Genomic DNA, 25,500 nt, shown 5'->3' on the forward strand with positions numbered 1-25,500 from the left:
GAGTACTTTATTTACCAACAACGGTAGCATTGTACATTGTAATTGTATACTGTATTTTCCCTATTTATTTGTATTTACTTTCACCATACTTATTTATGGTTAAAATGCTGGTTATTTGAGAGTTCCAGATTAGTGAGTTGAGTTGGTAGATACTGATACAGATCCACTCCCTTTCAGGGGTGTCCTCGTTTATGACCGTTCAGATATGATAACACTACTATACACACAAATCTCTCTTTTACTGGGTGTTACTGGGGCAAATGGCTTAGTCCTGGAAAGTTTCACAACAGGCCCAAGTAACTAGCAGGGAGATTTTCAATGACATGAGTATGAGGTAGGTACCTAACTGCCATTTGTCTTTTGAAAATCTTCTTGATGTGTAGCAGCAGCAGCAATGCATAGGTCACCTGGGATCAAAGGCCAACAATCCTCAAACTTCAGGGCATTATGGTATTTGCCAGCTGCCGTCAGGAGAATATTCTCTCATTGCTAGATCACTGCGGTGGAATTTGCTGGCCTGTGGTATTACTCACATTCACAGATTGACCAGACCTAGATCAGCATTTCTCAGATATCGCTATCATGTCCACAGGTGGCCGCCAGCTTCATTTGTCCCCGGGGCTGCCAGGGCTGAGTAAGTCTGTTGCTGTGAAAAGTGATTTCAAATATCACATTTCACAGCAACAGCTAGCAACCTGCTAGCTATCAAGTCCGAAAAGAAAAGCAACCAAGAAAGCAAAATGAATGACAACACAAAGGATGAGAGGGTGCAAAGCAACTGATTTGTATTGCTATTCTGTTTAGGTCCAGTAAGGAGCAGAGACAAGTGCACATTGTTTTTATTATTGAGTCTGTTGGGATCTTTTTGCACAAGTATATTGCAGTGATTCGGCTGTGTATAGGTGCCTATTTATTTGTCTTTCCTATACTTAATGTAGTAATTTTAGTTAATTTGTACCAGCGGCCACCAGCGAGAGTTGGTGGTTGGGGTGCCGGTCCTCCTGATTTCACTGGGAGACTCCTGGAATCCAGCTTCAGTAGCCTCTGGGAGGTTAAGCCTGCCTGGGAGATTTTAAACAAACAAAAGTCTGGCAGCACAGCTGGTTCCCTGCTTGCCCTGGCCCTGCGCTGCTCCTGGAAGCCACTGGCATGTCCCTGCAGGTTGCAGGGAATCTCCGTGAGCTACCCCTGCCCCAAGCACTGATTCTGCAGCTCCCATTGGCCAGGAATCACAGCAGAGACACTTTCCCCTCGAGAGGAGGCAGAGACATGCCAGCAGCCTCCAGGAGCCATATGGAGCCAAGGCAGGCAGGGAGCCTACCTTAGCTCTGCTGCACTGACAACCGGGAGCCACCCACAGTAAATGCTGCCCAGCTGGAGGCCACATGCCTCAGCCCTTCCTGCACCCCTCCCCCCTGCTCCAGGCCTGAGACGCCTCCCAGTGCCCGTACCCCTTGTCCCCTTCTGTACCCCAACCCCTGAGCCCCCTTCCTGTCCTCTTGTGCCTTCCCAGAGTCCTCACCTGCTATACCCCAACTGCCTGGCCCAAGCTCAGCCCAGAGCCCCCTCCAACATGCTGAACCCTTGGCCTCAGCCCAGAGCCCCACACCCCACCCCCCTTCTCCCAGCCCAGAAAAAATAATAGAGGGGAGGAGCCAATGAAGGAGGGAAGGCAGCTGGAGTGAAAAGGGGAGGGACTTTGGGGAAGGGGTGGGGCAGCAATGTAGCCTTGGTAGGGGAGCAGGACAAGGGTGTTTGGATTTGTGTGATTAAGCAGTTGGCAACCCTAGTTGGTGGCTGCACTCTGAGGGTGCCACACATTTGTTGTGAGAACCTCTGCCCTAGACCATTGTTCCCTTCCTGTTTGGCAGTTTCACCCTGCAGCCAAATGGCTGTGTGAGGAAGAGGATGTGGGTGTTGGGTTCAAGTATCAGAGGGGTAGCCGTGTTAGTCCGGATCTGCAAAAGCAACAACGGGTCCTGTGGCACCTTACAGACTAACAGAAATGTATGAGCATCAGCTTTCATGGGCAAAGACCTTATGAAGTGGGTCTTTGCCCACGAAAGCTTATGCTTATACAGGTGGCACTGCTCATACATTTCTGTTAGTCTATAAGGTGCCACAGGACCCCTTGTTGGTATTGGGTTCAGCACCCAGGTCAAGGGTCCCAGGGTGAAAGCAGAAGGCAAACTGGACTGATGCTGTCAAGTATCAGAGGGGTAGCCATGTTAGTCTGGATCTGTAGCAGCAACGAAGGGTCCTGTGGCACCTTATAGACTAACAGGAAAGTTTAGAGCATGAGCTTTCGTGAGTTAACTCACTTCTTCAGATGCAGGTCCTACATCTGACGAAGTGGGTCTTTGCCCATGAAAGCTGATGCTCATACATTTCTGTTAGTCTGTAAGGTGCCACAGGACCCCTTGTTGCTTTTGCAGGTCCGGACTAACACGGCTACCCCTCTGATACTGCTGCTCTCCGTGCTTTACTGTAGAGTTTAATCCATTCAGCCCCTTAAAGGAGTCTTAGGAGAGTCAAATCTGTCAGAGTCGCACCATAGAATTCAAATTAGTTTGTTACGCGTGCGAGTGGGAAGAAAGCTTGCAAACTCTCCTTTGATGAGGGGCTCTTATGTCCAGACCCACCAAAGGTTGGGGCAAACGGGGCAGTTGCCCCCAGGCCCAGCATTTCAAAGGAGCTAGGAGCTCTGGCTCCTGCTGCCGAAGTAGCTCTGGACCCCTTTGATATATCATGGAGCAGCTCTGTGCGCAACTCTGAGGGGGTGGGGGTGAATAGGGCTCCACAGCCAGTTGCCCTAAGCCCTGCCCCCTCTGCCCTTGGCAACGCTCCTTCTGGGGGCAGGGAGCTGGGCCCCCCTCCCACCTTGCTCTTGGGCCCACTGGTGGCTGTCAGCGCTGCTGCAAGTGTCCCATCCCACCATGTGCATGTCTCTTCCTCTAGGCATAGAGTGCAGCTGCTACCCAAGACTATAGCATCCCGTGCATTTGCTCTGCAGAATGCGGTGTTGGGTGGGGAATATTGTTGTGCCTGTTGCATCCTAACTGAGCGCAGCTTTCTCTCCCTGGGCATGCTTTTTGGTGCTGGAGTGTTTTGCGTGTGTGTGTGTGTGTCTCGAGAGAAAAGTCTCCAAACAAACCACTAGAAAACAAAAGTCTCCAAACAAAAGCACTAGAAAAGGCTCCAAACAAAGTTCCCTTGGATTCTTCTCTGGGCCAGCTAGAAATATAATGAGGTTACAGTTCATCACAATGGGCTTTCAGTGGGATTTTGTTTCCTTGGCAAAAGAGCAGCCCTAGCTATCCTCCAGGGACAGGGACAAGAAGAACTTACTCTTTAGCAGCCGCTCAGACATGAGAATCTCAGCAGTAAGGACTTCCTGATGTAAAAGGACAGCAGCCTTGCAAGAGAGGGTTTAAGTGGCTGGGAGGATGCATGTGATGGCCCAGAAAGAGTAGTGGTCGTTGGGAGCTCACAGAAGAAAACTGGTCCTTTAAAAGAAAGGAGAAGTCAGAGGGCAAGAAAAGGGATTAGCACAAAGGGTCTTGTGTGTTCTCTGCTGTAAGGGAGTCTCATGGATGGCTGTCACTTTGGGGAGCTAGAAAATGAAGCCTGAGAAGGAGAAAAGTGGGGCTGGATTAGCGCACAAGCCTTTTCTGTGGTTCCCAAGCTGGGGTCTGTGGACCCCTGAGGGTCCACAAGGGTGTTGCGGGGGGGGGGCATCTGTGAAAAAAATCAAAGAGAGAGAAAAATAATCCTAGTAAATAAGTTTTAAATAAATGGCAAAGTTACAATCAATTATTTGTTTAAATTAAATCTCTTCCAATAATGTTATTAATTGCTGTGAAAATCTATGTTGTGGGGCCTTGTGTGACTAGAATTGGCTTTGATGGGGGTCTGCGAACGGTTTCAGGGGGAGCTGACTGGGAGTCCGCACTAGTGGAAAGGTTGGGAACCACTGTTTTAGATGCCCTGCAGTTGTCCTGAGGGATGGATTCCAGAGCCAGGGAAGTTTTTTCCAGCTAACCCATCTGGCTTCATGGTTCCAGCTGCCCGTACGCTTCATTCTGAGAAGGGAAGTCCTGACAGGTGTGTGACTGACTGTGATCACCAGGGGCACTTTTCCTGGTGGTGGAGGTGGTGACAGCAGTAGCAGTAGTGAGATGGGTCAATGGGGTCACAGACAGGGGTAGCAAAAGGGGCCCATGCCAGAAGTAAAGCCTGCCTGGGGTGCAGCAAGCCGAGGTAGCTCTGATCACGTGGCCTGCGCTGTGCAACGTGGCTGGAGGAACTGCAGCTGCACAGGCTGAGGCCCCTGGCTCTGACCGTGGGAAGCTTTGAGGCAGCTTCTCCTGGTTGTTCAGTGGAACGAATGCAGGAATGTACCTCTAGCTCAGCACTGTGTGGGCATGGGGAAAATTCCCACCCTCCTTCTGCCCCTGGTGCTGTCTCCAGGTTCCGCCTTTCATTTGCTCTTCCCAATAACCCCTCTTTAATTCCTGTCCCAGTAAATGAAAATTGCCCAGTTATAGATCAAAACCACAGGTCTCTTGTGCCCGTTCAATGATACTTGCCTCCAGTTGGATTTGAACCTTGTATTGGAGCCCCAGCGTAGACAGCTTGAGCTAAAGGAGCAACTCTGTTAAACGGCAGCAACAGTAGGATGTTATCTTCTGTGTGAAACAGCCATCAGAGACGAACATGGCTCATACTTCACGTGTCTTTTACGTGCCTCCCATATGTTTAATGGTGTTGACTGTGCTCAAGAGAGACACATTCTGGACTGGATGAGCAGAGATCAGGGTAGCCATATGCAGGATGTGCTGGTACAGCACCTGCCTGTTCTTCTCGTCATTTGGCTCCACATTGAGAGCAAGCGATTCAAATGTACATTTAAAGAGGGAACAAGCGAGTGAATGAATGAAAGTAAAGTGTGAGTGGGGGTAAGGAGGGAATCAGCCCTTCCACCAAGGACAACAGGAGAGTCTGTTTCTGCATTTGACAGGCCTAGGGACAGACTCAAGAGTTGCCAGCACATCTGCTTGTGCAGTCTGCTGTGAGGCCAGCTGCTGGGATGACTACTGCTCTCGCTGGAAACAGGTTCTTCTTCAGATGGCCCCTGGCTAACTCTGAATTAAAAAAAAATACAAATCACCCCACAAAACCAGTCTTGAGAATGGAAAATCTCTAACTTTTGCAATGGGAGCGAGATTTATAGAGCTGGTTACAGTCTTAAAAGACTCCCAAGTATGTTCCTAATGTTCAGAGAACTGACCCCAAGCAGGGCAGGAGTAATCCTGAAATACGTTTAGAAAGGCCTGGATTACACAAGAGAAATTTGGGGATCGTATTTTTCAAGAAAGCTCAGCTCCAATTTAGGTACCTAAATGAAGGCCTGATCTTTACTGAGTGAAAAATCTCCTCTCCCACTGTGGGATTAATGGGTAGGTTTTTCAAAGACATCAGTGGTTGATATGTTTAGCTCTTTTAACATTCTGACTTGATGGCAGGTGCTGGTCAGGATTCTTTTTCTTTCTTTTTCTTTCTTTCTTTCTTTAAATTAAAATGCCAGTTTGTTTAAACTAAAACTGTGGCAAAGGGTCATTTTCAGTACATTTCCTGACTTGAAAAGAAATTGAAAAAAACTTTTTACATCACACATCCCATTCTGAAAATGTCAAAGTGTAAAGTCAAGATTTTTCCATTCAAAACAACTGATTCCAAAATTTAACTTGATACTGAAAAAAGGTCAAAATGAAAATTAAATACTATGAAATGATCTAAACTTTCCATTGCCCTGAATGTTTCCCCTCTCCACTTACTGAATTTTCAAAAGTGGGACTCTTTTTTTTGTCCACCTTTGGAATAGAGAATTTTTTTTAATCTCAAAAATTCTCCTGCCTGGTGTTAGGACTGAACATAGCCTGAAACAACCTATATCCACACAACTGGAGCACACCCTATATCCTCCTGACACAGTGCATGCATGTCAACCACCATTTGGGTTATGCCTGCACAAAGGGGTCAGCTGCTTAGCTCAGAACGTGTCTACATGGCAGTTAGATGCCCCCAGTTGGTTCACATCAGCTTGCTCTAGCTAAGGGGCTGTTTAATTGGCATGGCCTGAGCTCAAACACCCACGCTGAGGTCAGCCATGGGTGTGTAGTCACAGCATAGCCAGACTCAGATGCAGACCGGGGCACACAGGGAGCTCTGGACCCCTTTGAAATGCCACGCCGGCCCTGCTGCACATTTCTTGGAAGGAGTGGGGGTTGGGCCTGCAGCACTGTGGTCTGGGTGGTGCTGAGGGCAGAATGCCCTAGGCCCCGCCCCTTCTGCCCTTGGCCCTGCCCCTTATGGGACTTGGTGCCTGGCCCTCCTCCCACCTCTCCCCAGCTGTCATCCCCACTGATTTCTCAGGATACTAGTACTACACATACACTTAATGGTTTGCCAGAAGGTGGCAAGGGACAGTGTTTAGGTAATCCTCACATAGGCTTTGATGTTCACTGAAAATGAGGGGACGGGGCAGAACAATTGCTGGTGCCATTTGGCAGAGGAGAATTATTTGGGGGGCCAGGTTAAGAGAGTGGCAGCACATCTGATTACATTGCAACAGCTGTAGCTTGGCAAGGGATAGGCAACGTGTTTATCCCTGGGGCTTTTGGCTTTTCCTTGAGCTTAAGGCAGTGCAGGGAGTGTGGTTTTTAGGATTTTGCTGTGTGTTTATCAGTCTGCACCAGTTGCTCCTGTTGCTGGGCCCTGCGGCCTGGGGCATGTGTGATGTAGTTATGTGGGTGTGGCTTCATTAGCTTCTTGTTAAAACCCCCCAAATTCTTAGACGACTGATCAGCATGCTCAGAAGTTATAGGATGTTCCACTTGGGCTGGTTGTGGCTTTTCCGGAATGCTGAATGGTTTCCTGTCAGGGGCAGTAGCCATGAGTCAGGCTGTCATCCCTGACAGGAGTGGGAAAACTGCTCCTATCAGGGCAGCAGCCTGACTCTTGGCTGCCACCTCTGACAGGAGCGGTTTCCTGGTTCCTGGAGTGGCGCGGGGTTGGGAACTAGGCTGCTGCCTGGCTGCTGGCTCCCCTCCGCTTGCAGAGCCAGAAAACTGACCAGGGCAGCAGCCTGGAGCCAAGGACTGAAGGGGAGCCAGGAGCCAGGCTGCCCCTGGTTCCTGGCTCCCCTCCGCTGGCTGGAGCCAAGAAACAGACCAAGGCTGCTGCCCTGGTCAGTTTCCTGGGTGTCCCAAGCAGTGGGGAGATAGGAACCAGGCTGCCCCCACTCTGGGAGCCAGGAAACTGACCAGCTCTGGGGGGTTGGTCAGTTTCCCGACTCCTGGAAGCCAAGGGGAACCGGGAACCAGGCAGCAGTGAAAATTTGAGTTACACAGGGGTTGCAAGAATGCAACCCCCATGTAACTTGAGGGTTTACTGTAGTGAGCTGTGCTGGCATGGGCCAGAAGGGGAAACACTGAATCAACACACATACTCAGCTCCATTGGCCCTGCCTGTATTGTGATGGTGCTGGCTAATTATCTTCTCCTCTCCCTTGGCTGGGTGAAGGGAGCTGACAGCCACTATGGGCCCAAGGGAAAAGTGGGAGGGCGGCCTGGCTCTGTGCCCCCAGAAAGGGTTGGGCCAAAGGTGAAATGGGCATGGCTAAGGGCATTCACCCTTAGCACCGCTGGGACCGTGGTGCTGGGCCCCCCCCAGCAGCGCCACCTGCACTTCAGAGGGGCCTGGGGCTCCATCCACTGCCAACATAGCAGCGGCGGCAGTGGCTGGAGCTCTGGACCTCCCCAAAAGGCAAGGCCTAGGGGCAGCTGCCCCCTTTGTGCTCCGTTATCAGTGGGTCTGGCCAGGTGCAACCATGGCAAACAATTGTGCAAGCAGCCCACAGCGAAGATACAGTTCCTGGCTCTGTGCTAGAATGGTCTTCAACAGGTCAGTGAGGGATGGGGGGATGTGTCTCACTCATTGCCTGCCAGTGGATGCATCTATCCTCCAGATGTAAGTGAAGTTTCAGCCCCTGTGTACAGCACCATTGCGGTGGAGCTCCCAGCTCCCAGCGCCCTCACCAAGCTGATGGTTAATGCTGGTACCAACGAGAATCTAATTCTAGCTCGTATGCTTGCAATCTGGAATGCATCATAACCCGTCACTAAGAGAGTAAGTGCCACTAGCTGGAATAACTTGCCTGCAGCTGATTTTAACCGAATACCAGCTACATAACCTGTCTGGGGAACACAGATGCGGCTTGTGTTGTATTGTGTCTGGTGTGTGAGAGGAAATGTTTAATGCTGGACAATTTGAGGAGTAGGGCTAAACTACTGGGTGATAGCATCATGGCTTTTCATGAGGTGGGCTGCAGCTCTGCCCAATGTTCTCTTCCATGTAGGTTTTTATGCTGAAATCTCCACTTCAAAGTCTGAGCGCCTCCCGCTACTGCATTCAAGTTTGCAGCTCAGAGAAGTCAAGTGCGGTTGTATGAATAACTGGGGAAGTAAATGGGCTTGGATTTTATCCTGCTTCATCTTTCATGCTGGTTTTTCCAAGGGATCAAGGAACTCTTTTCTCTGCTAGGTTGTGTTCTGGGGTGGGAGTTGGCAGAGGCACAAGGGTTTTTCCAACACTTGGACTCTATTCAAAGGATTATTTTGCTTTCGTGTTGTTTTTGCTCTTCCGGATTTTAAAGTCTCCTGGTGTGCTTCCTAGCTTGGGACTTTCTGCTGTGACATGCACAGGCAATGAACCTTCAGTGAGGGAATTTGAGATAAGGTAATAGACTTCAAACGTCTGTTTGAGCTGAAGGTAGACAGTAGTTCTGCCTGTCCTCACAGCTGCCCCCCATTCAAGTACTTTGTAACTATTCTCCTTCATCTTAAACTTCGTACCCTGTTGAAATGGATAGCTTCTGTGCAGACATCTGGGCCAGGGGGGCCTAGCAGAGTAAGTCCAGTCAAATAAATGGCAAAACTCTCATGTACTGGTCGAGCAGAATCAGATCCATGGCTGGAAAGAAGAAACCGATTGTGGTTTTTCCAGCATCTGTCCTATGTCCCAAAAAAATGAAGAAAATTGAAAGTGAACTGTTCGAAGCACCACAACATTGTGGCATTGTTTATGAACTGCTAACTGCAGCTGCACAATCCTCCTTGATACCTAATGCAGTGAGTGGTACATTGAAAGCCAGTTAAATATTAACGCTCACCAATGTGTCTTTCCTGGAATCTGAACCCATTTACAAAGAGGTCGTGAATTACATATAGGTCTAAAAGGACCCCTCCAGTGGGCCACACTCTGGCATTACGCGAAGCTTTGAGTGCTAAAGGGATGCTGGTTTAATTCATTCATTCCTCAGATTGCAGAAACGAAGCAGTCGTCGATCCCCAAGATCGAGTCTCCAGAGGGATATTATGAAGAGGCTCAGCCATATGACATCTCTGTGAATGGTATGTCAAAGTGGGGTCCCTGCTTTTCACAGTTACCATTAACTACAGAGGGGTGCAGAGCTATGTTTGTGGACGCAGCTGAACAGAAACACTATACACAGGCCCGCCGACATGCAGGGCAAGGAGGGCAACTGCCCCAGGGCTCAGCAATTCGAAAGGGCCTGGGGCTTCCAGCCACTGCTAATGTGAGAGAGGAAGCAGCCAGATCCCCAGGCCCTTTGAATATCCACCAGAGTGCCAGCTGGCATTGAAGGGCTGGTGTGTGTGTGTGTGTGCGGGGGAAGTCACTCCCAGCCCTGTCCCTTCCACCCATGGCCCTGCCCCTTCCAGGGGCATGGAGCCACACCCCTTATCTTGTCCAGGGGCCCAGAAATTCTGTCCACCCCCTGCCCAGACAGTTCTTTGTAACTGATGGTGTAAGTTTGACCCCTGTGGATTTTTTTGTCATAAGAAGGGTACATTTATGGTTTATAAAGGATTAAAAATGACTAGTAGATGTTATATACCTGCTATAGACAGAAGCAGTATGTATTACAGATGGCCATAAACACATCAGTATAACATATTGTAAGTGATGATGGATTCTCTGTTTCCTGAGGTCTTCAGATTGAGACTGGATGTTGTTCACGAAGAGATGCTTTGAACAAATACAAGTTGCTGGCCTCAATATTGGGTTAACTGTGTGGGATTCAGTGGTTTGTGATACATATAGAAATACATTAGAAGCAGGAAGCCTGCTAAAAAAGCAGTGGGGCCCTTGGATGATAAAGATATAAAAGGAGCGATCAAGGAAGACAGTGCCATTGCGGAGCGATTAAATGATTTCTTTGCTTCAGTCTTCACGGCTGAAGATGTTACAGAGGTTCCTAAATCTGAGCCAGCCTTTTTAGGCGACAAATCTGAGGAACTCACTCAGATTGAAGTGACATTAGAGGAGGTTTTGGAATTAATTGATAACCTGAATAGTAACAAGTCTCCAGGACCAGATGGCATTCACCCAAGGGTTCTGAAAGAACTCAAATGTGAAATTGCGGAGTTATTAACAGTGGTTTGTAACCTATCCTTTAAATCCACTCTGGTACCAAATGACTGGAAGACGGCCAATATAACACCAATATTTAAAAAAGGCTCTAGAGGAGATCCTGGCAATTATAGACCGATAAGTTTAACATCAGTACCAGGTAAATTAGTAGAAACACTAGTAAAGAGTAAAATTGCAAGGCACATAGAAGAGCACGAATTGTTGGGCAAAAGTCAGCATGGTTTCTGCAGAGGGAAGTCGTGTCTGTCTAATCTATTAGAATTCTTTGAAGGGGTTAATAAACATGCGGACAAGGGGCACCCAGTGGACATAATATACCTAGATTTCCAGAAAGCCTTTGACACGGTCCCACACCAAAGGCTTTTATGTAAATTAGGTGGTCATGGGATAGGAGGAAAGGTCCTTTCATGGATCGGGAATTGGTTAAAAGACAGAAAACAAAGGGTTGGAATAAATGGTAAATTTTCACAATGGAGGGGGGTAACTAGTGGTGTTCCCCAGGGCTCAGTCCTGGGACCGATCCTGTTCAACTTGTTCATCAATGATCTAGAAAATGAGGTAAGCAGTGAGGTGGCAAAGTTTGCAGATGACACCAAGTTGTTCAGGACAGTCAAAAGCAAAAGGGATTGTGAAGAACTACAAAAAGATCTCAGCAAACTGAGTGATTGGGCAGCAAAATGGCAAATGAAATTTAATGTGGGTAAGTGTAAGGTAATGCATGTAGGAAAAAATAACCCAAATTACACGTACTACATGATGGGGTCAAATTTAGCTACGACAGATCAGGAAAGGGATCTTGGAGTTATAGTGGATAGTTCTCTGAAGACATCCACGCAGTGTGCAGCGGCAGTTAGTAAGGCAAATAGGATGTTAGGAATTATTAAAAAAGGGATCGATAATAAGACAAAAGATATCATACTTCCCCTATATAAAACTATGGTACGCCCACATCTCGAGTACTGCGTGCAGATGTGGTCTCCTCACCTCAAAAAAGATATATTGGCATTAGAAAAGGTTCAGAAAAGGGCGACTAAGATGATTAGGGGCTTGGAAAGGGTCCCATATGGGGAGAGGCTAGAGAGACTGGGACTTTTCAGTTTGGAAAAGAGGCGATTGAGGGGCGATATGATAGAGGTATATAAAATCATGAATGGTGTGGAGAAAGTGAATATAGAAAAATTATTTACCTTTTCCCATAATACAAGAACTAGGGGACACCAAATGAAATTGATGGGTAGTAGGTTCAAAACTAATAAAAGGAAATTTTTCTTCACACAGCGCACAGTCAACCTGTGGAACTCCTTGCCCGAGGAGGCTGTGAAGGCCAGGACTCTATTAGGGTTTAAAAAAGAGCTTGATAAATTTTTGCAGGTCAGGTCCATAAATGGCTATTAGCCAGGGATAAAGTATGGTGCCCTAGCCTTCATAACAAGGGCAGGAGATGGATGGCAGGAGATAAATCACTTGTCTTCTGTTCTCCTTCTCTGGGGCACCTGGCATTGGCCACTGTCGGCAGATGGGATGCTGGGCTTGATGGACCTTTGGTCTGACCCAGTATGGCCATTCTTATGTTCTTATGTTCTTATAGGAGGTCAAACTAGAAGAGCTAATGATGCCTTCGTAAAATTTGTTAAACCTACAGATATATTGGACTTAATAAATGCTTAGATTGTTATAGAACCACTTTTCATACATTATTAACCATTCATATATAGCCTTTATGCAAAGTGTGACTGTTTATAAACAGCAATGATCAACACCACTAGACCACCGCCTCTTACTGTACTGCATACCAGAGTCAGGGAATGCAGAGTTAAGGATAACAAGTGAGGCTGTGTATTTGGATCCAAATTCATGGCCGTAATGTTAGTAGTTCTTAGAGCCATCTGTGCAACACTAAACTTTAAAGATTGTGACACAGAAACAAAGTGGGGGTCGTTCCTTGAATTTATGCGGGGTTCCTTTATTTTTACAGTCATGTTTTTGCAGCAAGGACTGTATCCTTTTGTGTGTTGGTACAGCACCTAGCACAATGAAGGCCCTGATCCTGATGGGAAGCCTTTGGAAGCTACAGCTTACTCCACCTCATGAGAGGCAGTAGCCATGTTGGCAGGACACGCTCTTGCACTCACAGAATCCTAGAAGATTAGGGTTGGACGAGACCTCAGGAGGTCATCTGGTCCAATTTCCTGCTCACAGCAGGACCGACCCCAACTAAATCAGCCCAGCCAAGGCTTTGTCAAGACTTACCTTAAAAGCCTGTAAGGAGGGAGATTCCAGCATCTCCCTAAGTAGTCCATTCCAGTGCTTCACCACCCTCCTAGTGAAATAGCTTTCTAGAATATCCAACTTAGACCTCCTGCACTGCATCATAAGACCATTGCTTCTTGTTCTGCCATCTGTCACCACTGAAAACAGCCTGGCTCCTTCCTCTTTGGAACTCCCGTTCTCTTCTGCAGACGCAGTGTATGTCTACACTACATCAGGGATCAGTGCTGCAGAGATCAATGCACCAGCCATTGATTTATTGCATCTACTTTCCTGCACCATGTAGTGTCGACCAGGCCAAAATAAGCCCAGTGCTTATCTAGTGCCATCTATTTGGAGGTGGAGAGGGAAGGGTCAGTATAACTACATCACTTGAGAGATGTGGATTTTTCATGCCCCTGGGTGATATAGTTATACTGCAGTAAGTGTGTAGTGTAACTTGGTCATAGTTTGAAGGTAAGGTGAGTGACATAATCAGGTGCAACTGAGCTGAAGTATTAGTTTCTGTTTATCACATTATCTGCATCAATCTCTGTGTTTAAATCAGTTCCTTCTTTGCAACATGGTGTGATGGGTTTAGTCACAGACCTCCCCTTGAAACTATCACCTGATGGGTTGATCATATCACTTAGCTCACTTATCTGCCTACTGAGGCACTCCACCACCCTGTGCAGCTGAGCCAGAACATCTGGGCTCCCCCTGAAAAGGCACGGAGTTGGGTTTATGGCCAACAGCAGAGCAACACAGACGCAGACGAGAGCAGCTCATCTCCAGGAAAACTCAGTCACGGGGACTTGACACAGCTGCCAGGTGCACTGCCCCTGTGAGACCAGAATCCAGGATAAATTCATCTCACGGTGCATAAAAATTTTATGCAGAGCAAGCTCAAAAGTTGTTTCCTCCCTTTATCAATGAAAGAGAGAGTTGCACAGCTGTTACCCCTTCCCTCAGGCAACAATTATTTTACAGGGGGTTTAATGGTAAACAAAGGTTATTTTATTAAATATAAAAATAGTACTTAAGTGGTTGCAAGTGATAAAGGATCAAAGGTGGGCTTGGATTAGTTTCCATTTCTTCCAAATCACCATAAGTTTGGGGAGGTGCAGATAAAATCTCCAGGATTGTCTGATCTCTGTAATGAGGAAGCCAGATTTGAGTTTGCAAAAGCTCACCTTGGATTGATTGGTTTCTAGGTGTCATCTAAAGTTAGGAATAAATTTAGTTAAATGGCTGAAGTGTTGATGGAGTGGAAAGAGTGTGTATGTTGTCTAAGGGCTGAAGCATAAGGCTTGAGTAAAGAGAACTGAGTTTGAATCCTGCCTCTGCCTTTAAATCTCCTTAGGCTTGATTCTGCGTCCTGTGGGGATGGAGTTTTGTTGTTGATTTCAATGGTGTAAAACTGGACCCTTTGTCCCTCGGGTTCCCCATCTATAAAGTGAGGGGTTAATATCACTTATCTCCCTCCTGTGGGATGACAGAAAGTGCTTTGAGATCCTGGGGCAAGGATCCTAGATAAGTGGTGAAGGGGCAGGGAGGTGCCGTCCATCTCTGTTATTGAGTTTGTGAATTTAAGCCTTGTAGCTCAAAACCAAGGGACATAGTAAAATAAAACAAGAATAGCAGCACTAATGCAATAAGCAAATATGTTGCCAGAGAAGAGATATCAAAGCCAATCCTCCAGATGGGCTGAGGAGCTAAGAGAGTCATGTGACATCAGAGGTGGGACAATGTAACAAACTGTGGAGCAGTGAATTAGAATGAACCTAGTAGAGACTGTCTTCTTAGTTCTTATTGGTCTACCTCTGTGCTGCATTTGGATAACTGGGTGGCATGACAAGAAACAGAACGGGAATGCGAGTGACGATGTGGCGGCCTAATTAATGATCATTCAAACTGAAATTTTCATCTGCACTAGTTGGGTTTTAATTTTGGTGGTTATTTTAAAAGCAGTTGCTTAGTTTATGGGGAGCCAATGTAAAATGTTTGCTGAATCTATCCTTCTGGTTACCATTTCATTCAAAACTTGCTCTTTCCCTCCAAAGGTGGGACGTTAATTGCTCAAAGGCAAAGTTTGAGAGTGATCACTGAAGGGAGACTGAATCCTTGTTCTCCATATTTGTTCATCTGGGGCTTTCTCACTCTTTATTTTTGGTCATGACTATGCAGGTATTCTTGCTACACTTGCTGCCTCTGGAGCCAGGACAGGGTTGCAGGGTACCTAGGGAGTAATTTATGCCACAATAACTGGGGCTAGGGCAAAGCCTGAACTTTCAGCATTGTCTCTTGATTTACTATCATTCTAGCAGAGAGGATCACCTCCCCAGCCTATCCATTTCATTACCACCAGCACTCTTCCCTTCCGAGCATGGATGGCTAACCCACGCCATTGGCCACATTGTCATCCTGGCTCAATACTTTTCCATTCCACAGGGAGAGGAAGGTCTTCAGATACTTTTTGGTTTTTTTTCTGCAAATCAGTGTTTCATTCCTTATCAAAAGAGTTTTTACATCCGAGTGGCACTGTTTTCATTGATGAAGATGTTACACCCAGCACAGGGGCTGATTGTTAGCTGGTGTAAATAGGCATAGTTCTCTGGAAGCAGAGCCATGCCGATTGACACTAGCTGAGGATCTGTTCCAAAGTCTTCTAGGAGGTAAGCTGTAGAACGGCATGTACCTGGGAAAGAATGTAATAAGATAATATGAAATAATATAATCGTCATCTCTTGAAAGCTGAACTGCAGCTGGATTTTGGGCCATTAACAAGGTATCTGTGGGCATTCGGTGAATTTTGAAGTGGTGATCTTTCTTTTGAGAAATAAGCTAAATTAGGGTTTCTTTGCACGGATCATCTTTGCACTGTTGGAGTTGTTTTGTAAGACAATTGGTAGAGACTTGGGAAGCAATATTGTGGTATCGCTGTGGCTTCTGAAGGAAATATTTTTATTTTAAAAACAAATACAACCTACCTTACTGAATAATGCTTCAAGGAATCACACAATAAAGTCTTTTAACTACTTTCTCAGTTTTCTTCTCAAAAATGTCTACAGTATTAAAATGACACTGCACTTGAGTGGACATTTGACTAAATCCTAATGAGAGAAACATAATAAGATCAACAACAAGAATTCCTGTGGCACCTTACAGACTAACAGGTATTTTGGAGCATAAGCTTTCGTGGGCAAAGACCTGCTTCATCAGATGATGAATCTGACGAAGCGGGTCTTTGCCCATGAAAACTTATGCTCCAAAATATCTGTTAGTCTGTAAGGTGCCACAGGAATTCTTGTTGTTTTTGCAGATACAGACTAACACAGCTACCCCTCTGATAATGAGATCACTATCTTAATCCTGTTCAATAGGGATGAACGTGCATAAATTAAATTTATGTACAAATTTTGGGGCACGCCTCTGATGGATCTTTGTGAAACCCACTAATAATGATGGGTGGCTGGCAAGTTACATCTGTATGATGAACACCTAGGACCTGTTGCAAATCTCATGGAAGTTGGTGGCAGTTTCTCTGTTGACTTCAATGGACTTTGAACCAATGGCTAGCCATCTTTACCTTCTGAAAATCTTCACGACTGATATGCATCAGAGCTGAGTAGCACTCTACATCATGGTGGAATTTTCAGTTGCGGTCAGCATTGGCCTCTGCTTTCCTTTGACTGGTGGAGCTCCCTTTGGCTTCAGTGGAATGACAGTTAAGCCAATGCTGAGCAATCTTCAAATCCCACTCTTTATTAAGAACGTCCTGGACAATTTTGTATTGTTCTTAACCAAACATAAACACAATCCCCATTATTTCAGGCTGTAATTTATTACTAATTGTTACTGCTACCATTTGACATTGCTTCATTGGTGCTAATGCTCAAATGTATGTCTTGCCATACTTTCCATGTTGTGTCGATATGGCTGTTGGCCTAGAAGGGGGACAATCAAGTGATGGTCCACAGGCAATTAATCGTTGCTTGTCGCATGGCCTTACAGAGTTCATTTTTATGTTTGTGAGGCAAAGGCTGTCTTGGCAGGGACTGGACATCATTTGCAATCACACTGCAGGTTTGGTGCTTTCAGCTTCCAGAGAATATAAAATATATCATTGGAAAAATACACCCAACATCCCCTAGAACATTGCAAGAAAGCTCTTAAATTGGAGACCATCTGAGAGAGAGCGAGAGAGAGAATATCAGGCACAAAACATCAATGCAACACATTGAGCCAGCAGGAAAAACTGGATTCTGGGAGATAAAATTCCCTAAGAAAATGGCTGTAGGAAATCTTTAGTAAAGTCATGGGGCAGAGCTGCTGGTGACTGTGGCATGCTGTGAGGATGTCCTGTTGCCTGATGGCATGCATGAGGCAAACAGGAATTGCCCCCCAGAAATATGCTTGGGGACCAGCTTTGCCTTTCATTACAGAGGACGGGGAAGCAGTCAGCAGCTCCTATGAATCCTATGATGAAGAGGAGAGCAGCAAAGGGAAGTCCGCAACCCACCAATGGCCATCCCCGGAAGCCAACATTGAGCTGATGAAGGATGCCCGCATCTGTGCTTTCCTCTGGAGGAAGAAGTGGCTGGGACAGTGGGCCAAACAGCTGTGTGTCATTAAGGACACTAGATTGTTGGTAAGAAAACACGTAACCTAGGTTTTTGCTCATACTAACCTATTGTCTCAGACTGGGAGTGGGAGGTGGCGTCTCCAGGGGTGAAAGCAGATGCTGGGAATTATTGATCCACCCTGCTCCAGGCTCAGTGCCTCTTGCCCCCTAATCAATCCTTCAGGGCTGGGGGTCCTGGGACACTGGTGGTGATTTATAGGGCCTAGGTGCTCCTGGCCGTTGCTGTGGCAACTGGGAACCCTGGGCACTTTCCAGTTACTGGGCCCCAGGGCAGGTGCCCCTTTTGCTCCTGCTGGTAAGGTCCAGTTGTGCTAGGGGGCTGCAAATGGTGGATTACATTTATAACATTTGAAGCAAGGAGGAGCAAAAGGGATGGCTGCCCCAGCATCTGATGATTTAAAAGGGCCTGGGGCTCCCATCCACCAAGACAGCCATGGCCATGAAGAGCTGTCTGGGGGAATCTGGCCCTTGGCTTGCCCCTTCTGCCCGAGGCACTGCCCCTTTCAGAAGCTCAAGGAGGGTTCCACACCTTTCTGAGGACCCCAGCACAGGTAAGTCCTGGCAATTGCTTTCACCCCTGCACCTAACTCAGTGAAGGTTTTCAGACATTCCTTCAGTGCCTACATGTGTCTGTAGGCCCCTAAGCACTTTGAAAAATCTGGCCTCCCAGGTGCCTAAGTCTTTTTTGAAAGTGGGACCTGGGGTGCCTCAGGCAAGTCAGTGGTTTAGAAAATGTTACACGTGGCTTAGTGCTTATGAGCAAGTCAGGAACTTTTCTTCTAATCCTGATTCGTCCAATAGTAGCAACCCACCCCCCACCCCCCTGGCTCTTATTTTACTCACAACAAGTTGTTTAGATCCTGTAGAACCTTTTGAGATACAGTTTCTACGGATGATGCTTATGTGTGAGTCTGTACATATGTATGTGTGCTTAGGTGGGTAAACAGCTGTGGTGTGTGTGTGTAAAACATCTGGACACTGCTGCTGTAACTGAGTTGGGCCTTCTCTGCATGCTGTGCAGCCATTGTAGATGTACACGGTATGCCATTCGCATGGATGTTAGCAAATGAGTTATGGTGATTTCACCCTAGCTTTTAATCTCTTACTTCACTTGTCTCCTGCTTCCAGTGCTACAAGAGCTCCAAGGACCACACCCCTCAGCTTGACGTGAACTTGCTTGGCTGCAGTGTCATACACAAGGAAAAGCAAGTGAAGAAGAAAGAACACAAGCTGAAGATCATTCCGATGAATGCAGATGTGATCGTGCTAGGCCTGCAGAGCAAGGACCAGGCAGAGCAGTGGCTCAGAGTGAGTGGAGCTGTTACACTATAGTGGGCAATGTTAAATTAGCTGGAAAATAATCCACTATTACAGTGGAAGTGGGGGCTGTTCATTCCACTCTGTTCACTGCCTCTGGGCTTGCACTTCTTCACCCAGGGCTGAATTAACATGTGCTCTATATGGAGTACTCTACTCAGCGCTGATTAGGCCTCGGTTGGAGTATTGTGTCCAGTTCTGGGCACCACATTTCAAGAAACATGTGGAGAAATAGGAGAAAATCCAGAGAAGAGAAACAAGAATAAGCGAAACAGTCACAACTCTCCGGGACCGGATGGCATTCACCCAAGGGTTCTGAAAGAACTCAAATGTGAAATTGCAGAACTATTAACGGTGGTTTGTAACCTATCCTTTAAATCAGTTTCAATACCCAATGACTGGAAGACAGCTAATATAACACCAATATTTAAAAAGGGCTCTAAAGGAGACCCTAGCAATTATAGACCGGTAAGTCTAACGTCAGTACCGGGCAAATTAGTAGAAACAATAGTAAAGAATAAAATTATCAGACACATAGAGGAACATGATTTGTTGAGCAAAAGTCAACATGGTTTCTGTAAAGGGAAGTTGTGTCTTACGAATCTATTAGAGTTCTTTGAAGGGGTTAATAAGCATGCAGACAGGGGGGATCCAGTAGACATAGTATACTTAGATTTCCAGAAAGCCTTTGACATGGTCCCTCACCAAATGCTCTTATGTAAATTAGGTGGTCATGGGATAGGAGGAAAGATCCTGTCATGGATTGGGAACTGGTTAAAAGACAGGAAACAAAGGGTAGGAACAAATGGTAAATTTTCACAATGGAAGGCGGTAACTAGTGGCGTTCCCCAAGGGTCAGTCCTGGGACCAATCTTGTTCAACTTATTCATCAATGGTCTAGAGAAAGGGGTAAGCAGTGAGGTGGCAAAGTTTGCACATGACACCAAACTGTTCAGGATAATCAAAACCAAAGCAGACTGTGAAGAGCTTCAAAAAGATCTCAGCAAACTGAGTGATTGGGCAGCAAAATGGCAAATGAAATTTAATGTGGGTAAGTGTAAGGTAATGCACATTGGGAAAAATAACCCCAGTTATACATACAATATGATGGGGGCAAATTTAGCTACAACAGATCAGGAAAGGGATCTTGGAATTATAGTGGATAGTTCTGTGAAAACATCCACGCAGTGTGCAGCGGCAGTCAGTAAAGCAAATAGGATGTTAGGAATAATTAAAAAAGGGATAGAAAATAAGACGAAGAATATCTTACTTCCCCTTTATAAAACTATGGTATGCCCACATCTTGAGTACTGCGTGCAGATGTGGTCTCCTCACCTCAGAAAAGATATATTGGCATTAGAAAAGGTTCAGAAAAGGGCAACTAAAATGATTAAGGGTTTGGAACGGGCCCCATATGAGGAGAGACTGAGACTTTTCAGTCTAGAAAAGAGGAGACTGAGGGGCGATATGATAGAGGTATATAAAATCATGAATGGTGTGGAGAAAGTGAATACAGAAAAGTTATTTACTTGTTCCCATAATATAAGAACTAGAGGACACCAAATGAAATGAATGGGTAGCAGGTTCAAAACTAATAAAAGAAAGTTTTTCTTCACACAGCGCTCAGTCAGCCTGTGGAACTCCTTACCAGAGGACGCTGTGAAGGCCAGGACTCTATGGCTATGTCTACACGTGAAGCCTACATCGAAGTAGCTTATTTCGATGTAGCAACATCGAAATAGGCTATTTCAATGAATAACGTCTACACGTCCTCCAGGGCTGGCAACGTCGACGTTCAACATCGACGTTGCGCAGCACCACATCGAAATAGGCGCTGCGCGGGAACGTCTACACGTCAAAGTAGCACACATCAAAATAAGGGTGCCAGGCACAGCTGCAGACAGGGTCACAGGGCGGACTCAACATCAAGCCGCTCCCTTAAAGGGCCCCTCCCAGACACAGTTGCACTAAACAACACAAGATCCACAGAGCTGACAACTGGTTGCAGACCCTGTGCATGCAGCATGGACCCCAGCTGCAGCAGCAGCAGCCAGAAGCCCTGGGCTAAGAGCTGCTGCACACGGTGACCATAGAGCCCCGCAGGGGCTGGAGTGAGAGCGTCTCTCAACCCCTCAGCTGATGGCCACCATGGCGGACCCCGCTATTTCGATGTTGCGGGACACGGATCGTCTACATGTGCCCTACTTCAACGTTCAGCTTCGAAGTAGGGCGCTATTCCCATCCCCTCATGGGGTTAGCGACATCGACGTCTCGCCGCCTAACGTCGATGTTAACGTTGAAATAGCGCCCAACACGTGTAGCCATGACGGGCGCTATTTCGAAGTTAGCGCCGCTACTTCGAAGTAGCGTGCAGGTGTAGATACGGCTTAACAGAGTTTAAAAAAGAGCTCAATAAATATTTGAAGGTTAGGTCCATAGATGGCTGTTAGCAAGGGGTAAGGTATGGTGCCTAGAGTTTTGTCAAAGGCGGGAGATGGACGGCAGGAGACAAATCGCTTGACCATTGTCTTTGGTTCACCTCCTCTTGGGCACCTGGCCACTGGCTACTGTCGGCAGATAGGATACTGGGCTAGATGGACCTTTGGTCTGACCCAGTATGGCCATTCTTATGTTCTTTATGTAAGAATGATTAAAGGTCTAGAGAACATGAGCTGTGAGGGAAGACTGAAAGAACTGGGCTTGTTTAGTGTAGAAAAGAGGGGACAAGATAGTGCTTTGCAAGTACCTAAAAGACAAGAAGGAGGGAGAAAAGTTGTTCTCCTTGGCCTCTGACGATAGGACAAGAAGCAATGGGCTTAAACTGCAGCAAGGGAGGTTTAGGTTGGACATTAGGAAAGATTTCCTAACTGTCAGGGTGGTTACATACTGGAATAAATTGCCTAGGGAGGTTGTGGAATCTCTATCACTGGAAGTATTTAAGAGCAGGTTAGATAGACACCTACCAGGGATGATCTAGATGGTGCTTGTTCCTGCCGTGGGGGCAGAGGACTGGATTTGGTGACCTCTCCAGGTCCCTGCCAGTTGTATTGTGCTATGCTTCTTTGTGGACAAATTAGGTACATAGCCAGGGCCCGGATTGGTAGACGAGGGGCCAGAATCATAGGCCAGCGTCTTTCACTGCCACCTCTTTGCCTTGCTGTGGGGATGTTGACCAGCACAGCAGCACCATCCGCATCAGCTCTACAATCTTAACAGAGACCAGGAGACGCGGCCCCAGGCTCGTGTTTGGCAAGCAAGTCCACCTTGCAGTAGTAGTTCCTCTACTGCCGGGCTGGGCCCACTTTCCAACTCCAGGTGTCATGAGCTGGCACATGGGATTACATAAGAACGGCCCTACTGGGTCAGACCAAAGGTCCATCCAGCCCAGTAGCCTGTCTGCCAACAGTGGCCAGTGCCAGGTGCCCCAGGGCGTGGACTGAAGACAATGATCAAGAGATTTGTCTACTGTCATCCACCTCCAGCCTCTGACAATCAGAGGCCAGGGACACCATTCCTACCCTTGGCTAATAGCCTTTTTATGAACCTAACCTCCATGAATTTATCTGGATTCAAGTTTGGAGTCAAGTTTGGCTCAGACAATCTTCCGTCTTGGGAGGGGGTTGCTGACCTAATCCGAGTGGCTGGCATTGCGATACTCCCTCCCAGCTTTCCTCAGGGCTGTCTCTTGCAACAGACTGAGAGAAGCTTACATTCGCCTCAGTGATGGGTTAGCCTGGCCCTGCCCGTACCTCATCCCCGCCTTCTTGGTGCTTCCTTGTGCTCTGCCTTGATTGAAAAACAGCGGTGCTGATAGCCACTGTGGGCTCTGGGGCAAGATGGGAAGGGGGCCCAGCTCTGTGCCCTGGAAGGGCCGGGCCAATGATGGAAGAGGTGGGGCTTAGAGCAGTCAGCCCTGCCCTACCCCCCCCACCCGCTACTTTTGAGTCACGTGGAGCAGTGGTACAGTGCTTTGCAGCAATTCAAAGGGGCCAGGGGGCAACAGCCCTCTTTCCCCCAACCCCAGCCCCTGCCAGCAGGCCTGCTGAGGAACACAGGGCCTCAGTTATTCCTTGCAGTTTTCTCATAGTGAAGAAGGTGATAGACGATAGAAGGACTTTGGTTTCATCGAGGTGAAACCACTGTTGCTTTTCTGAACCCTTCTGGGATAATTTTTGCAGGCAGGGAACTGCTCCACCCCCTGCTTGGATGCTCAGTGCTGGGCTCTTCAGGCTCGGTATGTCTGCTGGGAGGTGTGTGTGCTGAGATATCATTCCCACAGGGCCAGCAATGTCAGCTCAGCAGCCAAAGACCCAGCTCCCTGCCTCGTGGTCTGAACTTGAGGGAGGCTGTATTGTCAGAGAAAGAAGCGTCTAAAACCATCCTGAAGGGGTTTCTAGTGGTAGAGCAGGAGGAAGGGGTTAGAGAAGGCGATGGGGGGCAGAAAGCGAGTGTCAGGAGGCCGGGCAGAGTGCCTGTCTTTGCCACTGTCATAGGGATTCAGTGCACTGGAACTTAAGTTGCACACTCCCCTAGAAATTACTGTAGCTCTGCTTGGAGAACCCCATTCTATTGTTCTCCCCACATACACTAGCCCCATTCACAGCTGCAAATACTGCACACACGTGCTCTGGTTCTTTTTCATGTCCAGGGCGAGCGTGCTCCTAGAAAGCCCCCCGTCCCTGCCTCTTCAATGTTGGAGAACAGAGAGGACTGGACCTCCCCGGGTCAAGCTTTCCAGCCAGAATAAAGCATCTCTTTCGGCAAGAGAGCAGTGAACTCTTAGCTTCTGCCTAATCGACGTTTAATGGGAAATACTGCAGAGCCATAAGAGCATTTAATGCCTCTCTCTGTAACAATGTGTGGGAATGGTTTGTGGAGAAAGTCCCAAACCCAGAACTCCCGAGGCTTGTACAGGAAATGGAATTGCTTTATGGAAACTAACAGAACAATGAACCTTCACAAAGCTCAGTGATTAGCACGAAGCAAGCAGAAGAGCTCCGTTCACTTGCAGCCTTCAACACGCCCACTGGCGTGACAGAAGGCCAAGGTTTGCCCTCGCTTCAACCCAGTACAGCCCCTCTTGAAGTCACTCAGTTTGCAACATGTAAAGTCAAGACAGAATTTGGCCCTCAGAATTTCTGTTCATTTGAACTTTGTGGGCCAGGTCCTCAACTGCCATCACCCCATTGAAATAAATTATGAAATGTTACATGATTTACACTAACTGAGGACCTGTCTCTAGTGCTTTCAGTTCCCAGGGGTTTATGCAAATTTGCATCTTATTTTGCTCCTAGTGCAACCCTAGTACCCTCTGAATTTCAGAATCAGTTTATAGTCCACATGAATCCGAAACTTCAAAGGGAAATTCTGTCAAAATGGCTTGCTCCACCTCCATCCATGTCTGCACCGTACAAAACTGAGCTGTGTAGGGGTAGGACATCAAATCCTGATTCTGGTTTTGCTTGCAATGGGTCCCAGGTTTTGTTCACTGTGTGCTCCAGTTTCACTGGTGACTGAGCCGACATGCCCAATCACTTTGACAAAGCCAGTCTGAGGTCCAGGTTTTTAATATTAGGTGAATTTTGACATGGTGTTGAGCTTTGCTGCCTATGTTCTTCATACTTCTGAAGATGGTGAGCACCGGTAATTTAACGACTCTGAGCTGACTGCTTTGTTCTCTGTGCAGGTCATCCAAGAGACCAGTGGGCTTCAGTCTGAAGGAGTGGGTGAAGGAAATCAATACATTCCGGACTGCCAGCGTCTTAGTTACCTTAAGGTACAGCTAGTCTATTTAGTGGAGAACATTCAGTGTGTAAAATGCTTTAAATGTTTCTTTTGCAGCCTTCCCTCTTACAATAAAAAACATGCAGTTTACACTAGTACAGAAACTTTATCTGGGAGGAAGGAAGCAGAAACTATTATGAAGGCAATCAACATATTTTGTTGCTGGAAGAAGCCTTATTAGAATAATATTAAATTTCCTTTACATTGATAGAGGGAATAAGTTAACGTGTATCGTTCCTGAACTGCCATCTGTAGCATTTTGGTCCTGCCACTGAAGTGTCTGGTAGAGACCTATTATTGGATAGAATGATCCACTGTCCTGCCCTAGTATGCCTGTAGATATGATCCGACCTTGACCAGTGATTCAAATGCCACCCAGCTGCTTAGCCAAACGCCCACAGCTAGGTTTTGTTTTTACTGATGGGGCACATTTATACATGTCTTGGGGAAATATTTATTCCACACAGGGGTGGAAAGGATTAAAGGGATTATTGACCCTGACCCTAGTATAATGATTTGCCTGCATTGAAACTCTCCAAAAGTTTGGATCATTTCAGATACGGATTCAAACTTTGAAGCCTGGGACTGTTGCTAATACAGATCTGCAGAAGTGGGTCTTACCCACGAATGCTCATTACTCAATAAATAAAATTGTTAGGCTTTAAGGTTCTACAGGACTGCTTGTTTTTGTAATACAAATAACTGTTGGGAGTTTTGAGAAGCAGCCCATGGAGCAGCACAAAGGGGACATATATGAGAGCTGGGGACCTGGAGATTCTCCAGTATTAGACCATTGCAGTAGTGCAATAAATCCAATAAAGTATCTAGATACCATGGGGAGGGACACAGCATGTATTGCTGGAAAAAGGAGGCAGCAATGGATCCCATCCTTCTTTTAGAGAAATGTTTATTAAAAGAAAAAATTAAGAAGGCTTGGCTCACAATTAAAAGGAGAAATGGCTTTAACTAACATGATTTCCTTCTGTGATATT

At 46.8% G+C, this 25,500-nt stretch overlaps 1 protein-coding gene across 3 annotated transcripts in view; it reads left to right on the top strand.

Annotated features, from left to right (window-relative positions):
- AFAP1L2 (actin filament associated protein 1 like 2) overlaps positions 1-25,500 on the top strand; it is a 120,617-nt gene that overhangs the window by 75,343 nt on the left and 19,774 nt on the right. For all 3 annotated transcript variants that reach the window (XM_074999102.1, XM_074999104.1, XM_074999103.1), the window contains exons 5-8: positions 9,383-9,473; positions 17,208-17,413; positions 18,536-18,715; positions 24,411-24,500. In XM_074999102.1, coding sequence (XP_074855203.1) covers positions 9,383-9,473; positions 17,208-17,413; positions 18,536-18,715; positions 24,411-24,500 — 567 coding nt within the window. The remainder of the gene's footprint in view (positions 1-9,382; positions 9,474-17,207; positions 17,414-18,535; positions 18,716-24,410; positions 24,501-25,500) is intronic.

The sequence above is a fragment of the Carettochelys insculpta genome, chromosome 7, assembly GCF_033958435.1.
Source record: "Carettochelys insculpta isolate YL-2023 chromosome 7, ASM3395843v1, whole genome shotgun sequence".
In the NCBI taxonomy this organism is placed as follows: Eukaryota; Metazoa; Chordata; order Testudines; family Carettochelyidae; genus Carettochelys; species Carettochelys insculpta.